Source organism: Phallusia mammillata, chromosome 5, assembly GCF_965637545.1.
Source record: "Phallusia mammillata chromosome 5, kaPhaMamm4.hap1.1, whole genome shotgun sequence".
NCBI lineage: Eukaryota > Metazoa > Chordata > Ascidiacea > Phlebobranchia > Ascidiidae > Phallusia > Phallusia mammillata.
The window spans coordinates 24,028,054-24,041,679 of record NC_137256.1 but is presented as its reverse complement, the minus strand read 5'-3'; the positions used below and the strand labels follow the sequence as shown (position 1 = coordinate 24,041,679).

The following is a 13,626-nucleotide window of genomic DNA, read 5'->3' as shown; positions in this document are numbered from 1 at the left end:
TGAAATGAGGACGAATCACAACTATTCTGCACTAATTGCCTGGTAGATAAACATTTTTTCATGTCAAACGCGTAGCGTACGACTTCGCGTGACGTCATAAGGATTCGGTTGATTCGGCCATTCGGTTTCGGCCGAATCGAAATTTCGCCGATTCGGTACATCACTACTAAGCACCACTAAAACCTTAACAATCGATTCGGGTAAGGTCATTTATGTGAAACAGTTACGGTCAACTTAAACGTTCTAAAACATATGTGTTGCTTGTCTAAAAATACCTAATCAACACTGGAACAGTGTACTTTGTTGTTTGCGTTTTTACATTGACGTAAAATCCTAACATACCTGTACACCTTGGTATTTCTCCAACCCAATCACCACTCTGAGAGCAGCTTCGGGAATTCATCCCATTTAGTCTGAAGCCCTCATTGCACTCGATAAAAACCCTTGAACCCGTAGCATAGGAATTTTGTTGTGGAACCAGACGACCTTCGACCACTCTGAAACTCCTGCACCCTATCACTGCAAAAGCGTTTTAATTAAAACGCGGAATAATCTTAATGTTTCTTTAATTCTGCAATTACATCGCCACACTGGAGTTTTGTCAAAGAGTTTATTGAAAGTAAACTAAAAAACGTATTGTGTTTGAAATTGCCACGTAGTAAAATGTGTTCTGCAGAAAAAATTTTGTCCGCCCTTTGGCTTGTACCTTATATGCATTCGGAATTTTTATTATGGGTCCCCTTCTCTGAAGGGGACACATATTGATTTTACTCGAATTCGTTTTTGTTTTTTTTCTTCTCAAAGTTTGTCCGACCCGTTTTTCCATCAAATGTTTGATGGATTTGGCTGAAATTTACACAGATGGTAGATATAACTATGTAGATGTGCATCCCACTTTGTTTTTGTTAATAACCCCAGTATTCACCCCGCTAGCCCCCTAAAATGGGTTATTTTCTTGCCAAAGTGTGTCCGACTCGTTTTTCCATCAAATGTTTGATGGATTTGGATGAAATTTACACAGATGGTAGATATAACTATGTAGATGTGCATCCCACTTTGTTTGTCTTGATAATTCCCAGTATTTGCCCCAGTAGCCCCCTAAAATGGGTTATTTTCTGCCTAAGGTTTGTTCGACTTATTTTTCTATCAAATGTTTAATGGACTTGGATGAAACTTATACAGGTGGTAGATAACGTTATGTAGATGTGCATCCCACTTCGTTTTTGTTGATAACCCCAGTATTCACCCCGCTAGCCACCTAAAATGGGTGAGTAAGAAACAGTGTCGGAATTGGCTAAAATTTGGGTAGCATGTTGACTACGATTATCTCTTAAAATGCACTATTTTTAACTTTACATGTGTGAGGACCCATGAGTTTCTGCCTGGAGAAACAACTAAGGTTATAAAAGATGATGGCTAATATGCGACCCAATACAAAATAAGCATAGGAAATATATTACTGTTTCAAAATAGGTTATAGTGTATGTGCAACAACAAAATGTGCCAAGTAACCCTTCTAGTTAGTTAGTAACATTGCATGAACCTTGTGAAATGGTTTTACTCTGCTACCGGTGAGGTGAATAATGTGAGTGATTTTACCCACATATACCAGTTGTGGTATATAATTGTTTACAAAACCAGCATATTACCTGCTGTTACAGTTGCTGTGAAACCTTCCGCAGTTTGTGAATAGTCGCTAAAGAATATGAGAGAAATGTAATTGCTGGATGAGTGCTGCACAGCTTGACATTGGCTGACACTTCCCTTCAGTTCATCGATGAGAAGTTCGCTGTCTTCTGTTCGGTTGGAGTTGTACAACTGTAGAATATATTGTTAAGTGGATTAGTATGTTTTCCTTGCAGGTGAAAGTTGATGGTTTAGGTCAGTGGTTCTCAAACAGGACGGAATTCCCTACTCATGGGATTGTGTCACAATATTAATCTCTTCTTGGTTGTCTGTGCTATGTGTTATTGCTTCATTTGCCACATATAAGCTGAGTAAAAGAAATTTATTATAAAAATTTATCAGTACAGTGCATGATAAAGTTCATGATATATATATATATATATATATATATATATATTTAAGAGGTACAAAGAGAAATATTGAAGGCTATAAAGCTTATAATTTGCATTAAAAAAAGAATTACATTAAAATGTTAATGTAAACGATATGTTAGCAAACTAAATTTGTAGGGGGAAAATAGATTTGAATATCGACTAATAGGAGGCACAGGACAAAAAAGGTTGGGAATGAATTTAGATCATCTCAGATATCGAGTTTGGTGTGATTGTCTCCTCAGCAAATCATATCGATATATCATTGAGTTGAAACCAAGTAGTGTTGCCATAATATTCTGTATAATTTAGAACTCACCCCAACACCATCGCAACACCATAGTGTTTGGAAACGAGTAAAGTTGACTTGTATCCTATATTGACTTGGTGCCGTCAAAACCATCGAACAATTCTGGCTGTTTCCATAATTGTTTGGGAAATTTGGTGAAGTGATCACCACAGGACTGCCGGGGGTGATTGTGACATCATAGTCGGAGCAGACTAAACATTATAAAACACTGAACTGTTTTCACTTGTCACACAAAGTTGTGTTGGAATTGTTATCTAATTGTGCTGTTTAAGTGTATAAGTATTTAAATCAATGGTATTTTCTTTAAAACATTGCAAAACATTTTTGATTATCACAATAGATGAAGTTACTTACATGATGCTGTCACTTCTTTTGGGCCTAAAAACAGGTGAAAATTTTGGTAAAAGTGTAAATACTCAAAGGTACTAAAATGTCATCAAGTATGCCTGCTGCTGTGATTGTCGGGGATGTCGCAGTTTGTGTTGTTGATGTCATAGCTGGTGTTGTGACATCATTACACAGTCTTGTGTTACAACACCCATTAAAACTAGTTGCTGTATTTGTTAGTTGTACTGCTGCAGACAGACTTCCGTAAACATCTCACATTCTTATCACTTTACTAACTTGACTTTAACACATGAATGGGATCTACCTGTGACTTGTGGAGTTTGTGCACTGCTTCCAGTATCTGTTAAAAATAATAAATCAATAAAAGCATCAAAATTTGTTTGTGATGCAATTCCTGCTTGTTGTGAGGGTTGGTGATGTCATAGTTTGTGTTTTTGATGTCATAGTTTGTGTTGTTGATGCCATAGTTTGTGTTGTGACATCATTACACAGGTTAGTGTTACAACACGATTTTTTTTTGCAGTTGGTAAAAAATTGAGATGAAATTTACACAGATGGTAGATGTAGTTATGTAGATGTGCATCCCACTTTGTTTTTGATAACCCTAGTATTTACCCCGCTAGCCCCCTAAAATGGGTTATTTTCTGCCTAAAGTTGTCCGACTCGTTTTTTCATCAAATGTTTTATGGACTTGGATGAAATTTACACAGATGGTAGATGTAGTTATGTAGATGTGCATCACACTTTGTTTTTGTTGATAACCCTAGTATTTACCCCACTAGCCCCATAAAATGGGTGAGTTTGTAAACAATGTCGGAATTGGCTAAAATTTGGATAGCTTGTAGAGCAGGGGTCTCAAACACGCGGCCCGCGGGCCGCATGCGGCCCTCCAAGGGTTTTTGTGCGGCCCGCGAAGTAATTTTTAGAAGTGATGTGTTTTACTTAGGCGGAATATCCTGTTAGACCGGTGAATTTGCATGGTACAATCGTTCTCTGTTGGTGGTATATGCAGCGTTTAAATGAGCGAGATCATTTTTAAAATCAGCAATTGCGATTGTTGCGTCATAATTTGTACATTGTTGAATCATTGTAGGCCATTGTTTCCACACAAAGCAATATAGCACAGTTGCTTCTTTCACTTTGCTACACTGTATATCTGTTTCCTATTTATTACAATTTTGTTTTTTAATGTAGTTGGTGGCATTAATGCACATTTCACTTTTTAATCACGCAATGTCTTTTCTGGTCATGTTACACTGTAACAAATGTGTCGATAGTGCGGCCCCCGACTTACTTAAAAGTTTGTTTTTGGCCCCGAAACCAGTTTGAGACCCCTGTTGTAGAGTATGACATTTATAGTTGTCGATTGTTGTGTTCAACCCACAACATTTACCCCACAAGCCCCAAAAGTGTAAAAGGTATTTGTATGTTACTGGCCACTACACAATAGTGTTACAAGGGCAACCAGGTGTATGTTACTTGTTGGTGGGATGCTTGGTGGACATTTCTGCGCCATGGCAGTTAGAGGGTTGGTAACAGCACTATGACTTCAGAAGCACTAAGGGTTGTTGCTCAAAACACCTCTAGTGGTCGAAATTTTAAACATTTTGCAGTACTGTTGATTGAGTCATTGAGGTTTTATATTTTTTTTAGTTTGGTGTCAAACCCATTAGTTACCCTACTAGCCCCCTAAAATGGGTCAGTTTATTAAACAGTGTCGGGAAATATATTAATGTTTCAAAATAGGTTATAGTGTATGTGCAACAACAAAATGTGCTAAGCCACCCTTCTAGTTTGATGCATGAGTTAACTTATTTATGCATCAGTGATTTGCTTTTTGGCAGTTTGCCAAGCTGTTGTGCTTAGTGTTCAGTAGTTGATTTGTTTGGCTGATGTTCAGTTCAACTTTCATATCGACTTGTTTGCTGTATATGTTTATGCTTATGTTTATTAATTATGTACTTTTTGTACATTTGAATACGAATAAACTGAATTTGTGTTGTGAATATCTGTAAGAGTTTCTGTAATCCAAAATACCGTTTAACGCTGTCATTGTGAATTTGATTTGAAGAAAAACCAGGGCGCTCTGTTATTACGTTACAGACTATAAATCGATTATTTTTCGGCATGCAAAGTAAGTATATAAAAAACTAAAAAAATCTCAGGGCAACAATATTTTTGTGTCCATCTGAACTGATCACAGATCACACAGGATAATTCAAAAATTAGCATAATTACTACATATTACCTCGACAACTTGGTTGGGTTCTAGACCAACTTTCGGAATCCTGACAACGAAGCGGTAATGCGTTGGTCAACGTGTAGCCAGATGAACATGTGAACGAAACAACTGTGTCCACTGGGTGGCGCAACCCCTCTTGAAATACAGGATTCATTTGTCCGTTGATAATTCTTCTCAACGGTGGGCAAGTTTTTTCTGCAAAAACGCGGAACACGTCAAATGACCTGACAGGCAATTAATTTTTGTCTTTTGCGGACAACGTATTCTGTTTATTAACTGACTTACTAACACATGAGACGGTACTTGGGTTGGTATTCCATCGTTTGGTTGTAAGACAGGTATATGTGACCGAAGTTTGATAACTTGTGCTGTTAATCTTGTAACCATCTCGGCATGTGTAACTGACTCTAGTCCCAGGGAGGCGATGTCCTTGACTTTCACGAGAATACGTGATCCTAACCTCGCCATTGTCAATCCAGGGCGGAAAATCTGGACACTTCAGGTCTGCAAAGACGGTTTACGTAATTTGTTTGTGAATGTGTGTGTCTATTCGAAGGAGTCATATAAAAAGAATTAAGTGTGTTCTGTTTAGCCACTTTACAAGGGTCAGTTACACACATTTCAACACTGGATATTAAATGTCGTTTGTGTGCTTAAAACATTTGAGTTGTAGGAAAACAATTAGGTTTCTTCTTAAAAACCCAGCCCACATTGATGTTCATTAATCTGTTGACAAATTCTAACATACCTGTACACCTCGGTATTTCTCCAACCCAATCACCACTCTGAGAGCAGCTTCGGGTATTCATCCCACTTAGTCTGAAGCCCTCATTGCACTCGATAGAAACCCTTGAACCCGTAGCGTAGGTATTTTGTTGTGGAACCAGACGACCTTCGGCCACTCTGAAACTCCTGCACCGTATCACTGCAAAAGTGTTTTTTTTAAATAAAACACGGAATAATCCTATTTTTTTTGTAATTCGGCAAATATATCGCCACAGCGGAGTTTTGCCAAAGAGTTTATTGAAAGTAAACTAAAAAACGTATTGTGTTTAAAATCGCCACTTAGTAAAATGTGGTCTGCAGAAATAAATTTTGTCCGCCTTTAAATTGTTGTGCCTTATGTGCATTAGTAATTTATTTGATGCAGGGGTTAAATTATTGATGAATCAGTGTTTTGCTATTTGACAGTTTGCCAAGCTATTGCAGCTTAGACCCTTACCTAGTGTTAGTGTTCAGTAGTTGATTTGTTTGGCTGATGTTTAGTTAAATTTTCATATTGAATTGTTTGCTGTATATGTTTATGCTTATGTTTATTAATTATGTACTTTTTTATCTCAGGGCAACAGTAATTTTGTGTCCATCAGAACTGATCACAGATCAAACAAGATAATTCGATGCTTAACATGATCAACATACTACCTCGACACTTTGGTTGGGTTCTAGACCAACTTTCGGAATTCCGACAACGAAGTGGTCTTGTTTTCGTCAACCTGTAGCCAGATGAACATATAAACGAAACAACTGTGCCCACTTGGTGGCGCAACCCCTCTTGAAATACAGGATTCATTTGTCCATTGATGATTCTTCTCAATGGTGGGCAAGTTTTTTCTGCAAAAACGTATAGCACATCAAATGATTTTGTGTTTTGCGGAACGCACATTTTAACACTCGATATTAAATTTCGTTTGTTTGAAATATAGGAGTTTAGGAAAACAAGAACATAATCGGATTAAGTTTCTTCCTAAAAACCCATTCCACATTTATGTTCATTAAATCTGTTAATAAATTTCAACATACCTATACACCTTGGTTGATCGTTAATCCAAAGACCATCCTCTGTGCAGGTTTGAGAACTTGTCCCATTTAGTTGATAACCAGTATTGCACTCGATGGTAACAGTTGAGCCATGGGCGTATACACTTCGTTGTGGAACTAGGCGACCATTTTCAACTACGAAACTCGGACACTTTGTTCCATCTGCATGAAAAGCGTCATTGCAAAAAATATATATAGTTAATTATGTAATAGTTAATTATATAGTTAATTATACATATCAGTTAATTATGTAATGCAGAAAATCAAAACATACTTTTAGTGTTCCGAGTAGAAAAATATTCCACACTTTTCGGACAACGGTTCAAGAAGTTTTACCTTACAGTATCGACTTGGACATGCGTGTTTGCCAGCAAGTGCAACTGAGAGCTGAATTTGTAATGCGTTTAAGGGTTTCAGGTATAAACTTGAATGAAACATTTTATACTGCAACTTTTTCTCACGTTGAAAGTTTCTAGTTGTTGGACAAGATTGTAACAGAAATTTGCTTTGGAATTATGATGCATAAATTTCAATCATTATTTGTTTGTCAAACTAATTATTACAAAAACTGATTTTATAGTTTAGAATTGAGGGTAATTGAAATAGTCGTATTTACCAATGGTTGAATCAATCCAGCTCTGAACTTTGGAAACATCAGTATAAAATCCTGGAAAGCGGAAATCAGTATTTCTGTCGACTTGACCGCATTTGTATCCAAAACTGACGATTCCAACTTGAATCCAACACGATTCTGAGGTGTTTGGGATTTTGTACTGCCAGTAGAAAACTCAAAGATTACTCCCACTCAGAAAGATTACATTTTTTGATAACTACGATTTAGGCAAATAGCCTAAATATTCTAAATTGAAACTTTACTCCAAGTGACGCAGTTTATGGCGCTTGTGTTGGAATTGTCATTAATACGTATTTTACCAAGTATCACACCACTGTTAAACTAACAGCGTCAAGTGAAGTTAGCTTGATTAGTTAACTAAGATTTCGGCGGCGGTGTTTCCTGATACGTGAAGCATTTCTTATTGCTAACATACCTTTCGCATCAAAGGTCCACCACTGTCACCCTTACAAGCATCCGATACTGCACTTGTTTCAGATCGAGCACAAATCATACGGTCTGTATACCTTACATCCAGTGAAGTTTCATCCACTATTTTGTTGACAGCAATTTTACATCTAAAGATAAAAGTATAACAAGATTTGGAGACAGATAAAGTAGCATTTTGCCTTACATTGAGTCAGGTTGAATTCGTTGAGTTGCTTGTTGAAGGTGGAATGACATGGTTTCGCTTGTCCAATTCGTAATACCGAAACCTGTAACGAACACCGGTGCTCGATTTTCAGTGAAATGATTCGCAAGCCACTTTCCTAAAAGGAAAAAAAATCTTGTTCAGCGTTGTTGGGTTATTTTATCCGAATTGTCTTGCATCGTTTTTTGTCCTTAGCGTCACAGTTACATGATATTTGACTACAAAAACCATTTAAGTGATGATATTTCACATAAACGCATATTTCGTTCAAATTCACATTAAATCTCTACATGTAGCCCATCATTAATAAGATAGTATTGCACTTAATTACACAATAAAGCTTGGCCAATACGACGCCCGGCAGGAAGTTACCTTTCTTGAGACATTTGACACGTTCGGAGTCATTTTCGTTTATTAACCTGCTTCCATTTTGGAACATATAGTTTTCTATCGGAATACACGAGTTACTGCAGGGAAGACAAATAGGGTTCACGTGGGTTGAGAGTGGAATTGTCCCGTTAAACTTAGGTGTGCTGTCGGTCCAAATCCACAGTTTATTTTCTTTGATGGTACTGAGTCCTATGCCCACGCGAATCTGCAAAAACATTTACAAAACTATGGTCGAATGATACGTTTTTTTTCCTTTTGTGTTCGCAAAGGAGGATCCCTTGTTAACTCACACGGCTGGAATCCTCCTGTAAAATTTTTTGGTAAAAGTCACTGCATCGACTCGAAACGAACACTGGTTTTAATTTGCTCAGTTGTGTGGCCAAGGTCCAACTGCACCCTGCTCGATTTGATATTATTTGAGGTCGTTTAATATTTAACAAACTTTTAATCTTACCAGTGCAACATCGTAATCAAAATTGTTTCTTTCATGTTGATCGAACCGTTCATGTACTACAATATTTCTCGGTTGAAACACAATCACATTAGAGTCGATGTTACTTCTTCTGTCAGGTCTTCTAAAAATCCCTTCCAAAACAAGAATATAACTTTGTTGTCATGTAACATAGGATGCAATTTACAAGTATTTTTATCTTTTATTACCTACGGCCACAACAAAGCGGTTTGTCCCATTCTCAACGATGGAGTAACGATCAAATATATGTGCTGCTGTTAGAACCCAATGTTGATTGATCAGACTTCCACCGGCAAAACTACTCGCGAAGCTCTAAACAATTACAAGAAGTCCACCAGGTTAGACATCAAGACCGAGGAAATAAAAGTCAAATCGGCCAAGCTGTTTGTTTAAGATGAACAGTTTTGGGGCATAATAAAACTGTACCGTTGCTTACGTTATAAACTGTTCCGTGCTTGACCATAATTAAAGCTTGCCACGGCCAAGACCTGTCTGCATTAATTCCTCCAAAAACTAGACCAAGGGAAGGTGAAGTGCTTGTGTGGTTTACTGTTTGTCCACACTTCAGTTTTATACCTACACGAAAATATTAGTCTGTTAAAACAAATTTGCCTAATGCCGTTTCACTAAAACGTGAATAATGAGCATGCTTTGATTAGGTAATCTGCAACTTTTGCAAATTAAATTGAAATATTTTAACAACTTTTTCCTTCGGTTATTTTAAAAAAATTCGTTAAACTTATGCTTATCAGAAAATTTGTTTTTAAATTTTATTTGCTGTTTGATGTTAGGATTTTTATTGGAATATAAAGGCTTGCTCACAGTAAACCAGCTTTGTATGGTTCAAAGATTAGATGTATAACAATGGCATACTTCTTGCTTTAAACTAAAGTTTGCTTACCCGTGCAGTTTGCCATTCCTTCCCAAGTAGCGTTTTCATTGCAAATTGTCCAAGCACTTCCAATGTTCTCATAACCTGGGTCACAGGTAAACTCAACCCGAGACCTGTAGGTGAAATCAACTCCCTCAGTTACAACAGAACCGTGATCAGGTGCCACTGGTTCATTGCATCGTGAAACTGTCACAAAGACAAAACAATAGTTAGAATACCTTCTTGGTATGAACTGACTAAAAAACCTGAAGTGAACAATGAACTTACTTAAACAACTTGCCGCTGTGCCCGACCATTTCTTGTCACTACGACATGTACGGACAGCGTTTCCTGTTAACACCCAGCCTGGATGGCAACGATATTTTGCCTGAGATCCGTACTTTCGGGAACGATAAATGACTCTTCCAAACTCAACCTTTAAACTGGCACACACCGCATCTGTTAACGCAAATGGCGACAATAAGCTCAACATAAAACAAACTCTTTGATCATATTCATAAACAAGGTTTCTGAAGGTCATTAAATTGATATCAGTGATCTAATACTTTTATGTTATTTCGGTTACACTTGTTGAATCGAGATATTGGAAATGGACAGTAAATGTTGATGAATCTATTCACAACTAAATGATTTCAATTTAAAAAAATATTTAACGATACAAGGAAAAGCACAATACATAAAATGAGAAACCATTCACAACAGCAATTTAATTTTGTCCGGTAAGCTAAACTTTTTGTAATTATATTAACCATCCTACGATAAAATTAGGATCGAAACCTTTCACATGCATTTTACTCCAACATATATCACAATCATTTGCTTTATTTTCATTCTGTCAGGGTTCCACTTGCGTAACTTCATTTCGTGAAACGAAGGTTTCTTAAAACCATCACAAAAGGAAAAATCCGATTTCTTCTGCTCGTGTTTACACACATATTACCTAACAATTCATTTTTTAGTTCGATTACCATCAACTTACTTGGGTTGAAACACGACATGCCACAAACATCGTCACATCGGCACCGCTTGAAGCGACCTCTACAATCTGAATCACGTGAACAGGGTTTCCGACAATTTCTTCCAGACTCGATGAGATTTAGATCTCTGCTGGAACATATTGTTTGTGAAGAACCTGCAAAAAATATTCAACTTGTAATAACAATCCTAAAAGCAATAAATTCGTATTTTCCTGTTTTAACCCATTGAAAAGACAACAATAAAAGTAAATAATGTACATCATCCTAAAATAAGTTAGAAACGATAGGTCAAAATTTATCTTTTAGATCAGCGTGGTCCAACTGCAGGCCCGCGGGCCAATTGTGGCCCGCGAGATAATTTTGTTGGCCCGCGAAAGTCCCAACATTTTAATGACAACTATAAGTTTTGTTTTCAATAATACAATGTTTTCAAAATGAGAGGATTAACACACACTAAATACTGCAAAATCTCCTATTGTGACGCATGACAAGGCTATGTAATAAAATTGTTATGTAATAAAGGGTTCTACTTCTATAAACCGTTCAGTGGCATTTTTGCGCAAGAGTGGAAACTGCATGTTTTTGACAGCTTCTACTTAGTATTTAACTATAAAATATAAAAATCAACTTATCTATATATAAAAAAGGTGTATGGTTACCCTATAGTGTTTGACCCAGAAAAAAGTGTTTCCTGCAAACATTTAAACCTTGGCCCGCGTAGTAAGTTAACGATTTTGAATGGCCCGCAACAAAATAAAGTTGGACCAAACTGTTTCATATATACACGACACCACATCGATACAGTAAATGTAACCGGTACAAATTAGATTGCAAATAAGGAGTAACTGATACTTTCTTACTTACCAGGTCGTACAATTGAGACTGAACGACAGAACAGTGACAAAACGATAATACACAAGGTTTTCATAACAATCATCTAGTTTTCCTGTAAAACACACATCAGTATTAACATTAATTCAATTCATGCATTATTTGCCAGGGCCGCAATTAAAATTTAAAATACAAAAAACTGATTTGGCATTTTAAAGCAACAAATATAACTGCAATTGCTAAATCGGCTGCGACAATTGTGTTTCATTCTATTTTAATCAAGCTCAAGTAGGCCTACCTCCTAGCGTTCTCAAGCACTGTCCCTTCTGCAAGCGACTCACAACTGTGACAAACATTGCAAGGTGCCAACGACTAGCAGTTACATACAAAGTGCAGGACAGGAAGTTGTTGAAACTATTTGCGAACCGCTGAAAGTTCACGTTTCATTCGACCAATTTTCGATACAATTACTTTAAACTCAAGGCTCCTTTAATTGTTTCGGATTTCTGTAAAACAGATTCATGTGCGCAGTATGGATTACAATGTATTGTAATCATTAAATGATGCTGCTGCGGCGTTTAAAGTACAAAACCGACAAAAGCCAATCAGACCTTCGGTTTGATTTACAGGGATAAACCATGTACCACTGAAAAGTGGATTTATCACAGTGATGTAATACACATGTACGGGTGTATAGCGTGTAGAGAAAGGCAACAGTACATATTTTGCAGGCTGGCTGCATATTATGTAAAAACAATAATAGCGATTTGTTTACCGAAAAAAATTTTCCTGCTGCATTTTACAATCCAACTATTTTTTTTCTTTTCCACTTGATATTATTAAATGGATCAAGTTTGTTAAACTCGATTAGAGTTTCATCAACCAAAAAAATGTAACAATGTTCATAGAGTTAGTTGTGCGATACATTTTAGATGTCGACCAAACAGATAGAACATGCATTTAGATTCTTGCATAGCACCAGGGTGATTTAAATCTATTAAACAAGGTGCTTTTAATTGCATCATTGTTAATTGTATTAAGATATGATTGCTGACTGCACAAACTTACTTTTTGCTTCGGGTAAATGCTTCATAGTAAATAACCCCAGTCCCCAGTTAATATTTATGGTATTATTTCATATTGGTATTGTACTAGTGCGAGACAGCAATTGATTAAGGAAGTGAGTAAAGCGGTACATGACATGAGAACGTTTTAATACAAAAAGTGAAATGCAAATACAAACAATAATAAAGTTCATCCATATATTGTGCCCTTCACTGTTGTGGCATTTGTCCCAAAGTGGGTGTTAATTGCATTCTGCTGTAATTATCGAGTCGGGTTCACTTTTTTGAAAACGGATTATTAAAATAGATGAACAGATTAAGCATTTTTGCGAATTTAAAGAAAATAATGGGCCCAAAATGATTTCAAAAATTGTATTGGACCTAGCGTATTTCGTCACCATTGGCATTTGTCCCAAAGTGGGTGTTAATTGCATTCAGCTGTAATTATCGAGTCGGGTTCACTTTTTGAAAACGGATTATTGAAATAGATTGAAAGAAAGGATAGTGTTGTGATTTTCACTTAAATAATAGTCCCGAAAAGTATTTAAAAATTGGATTAAACTAGCGTATTTCGTCAATATTTCGACTTGGCCAAGCTATTTGTTACGCAACCATCCATGACGTTCTCTCTTTTTCTGGCAGAATGACAATGGTGTTTTATCTCATCCTCATGTTTACATATGATGTGGGCAAATTCAATCCACCATCCTTGTTGTATGTGCGGTCGGTTGCGTTTGTCCTGAATTTTTAATTTATTTTGTTTTTTAAACTGATTTTTTTGTTCATAGAAATCTTAAAACATAAACAATCAAACTCGAGTTTGCAAACGAGCGTTTCGGTCTCTCAAATGTTGATGTGGTTTGTTTGACAGCTGTTTTAAATAGTTTATGAAGGAAAGCATATTAGTTAATAATGTAGTTTAAAACACACGCGGTTTGTGCGAAGTAACAAGTGTTTTCA

General features: G+C 36.6%; 1 protein-coding gene across 1 annotated transcript; it reads right to left on the bottom strand.

Annotated features, from left to right (window-relative positions):
- Positions 1–6,399: 6,399 nt before the first annotated feature.
- Positions 6,400–9,972, bottom strand: LOC145229712 (limulus clotting factor C-like; the record flags this gene model as incomplete). The annotated part of the gene is made up of 11 exons (XM_080095045.1): positions 6,400–6,450; positions 6,492–6,568; positions 6,758–6,937; positions 7,392–7,548; positions 7,825–7,966; positions 8,023–8,158; positions 8,413–8,635; positions 8,885–9,015; positions 9,091–9,214; positions 9,339–9,478; positions 9,804–9,972. Coding segments are annotated over 11 exons (1,530 nt in total), but the record flags the coding sequence as incomplete, so codon positions are not given.
- Between the last annotated feature and the right edge of the window lie 3,654 nt (positions 9,973–13,626).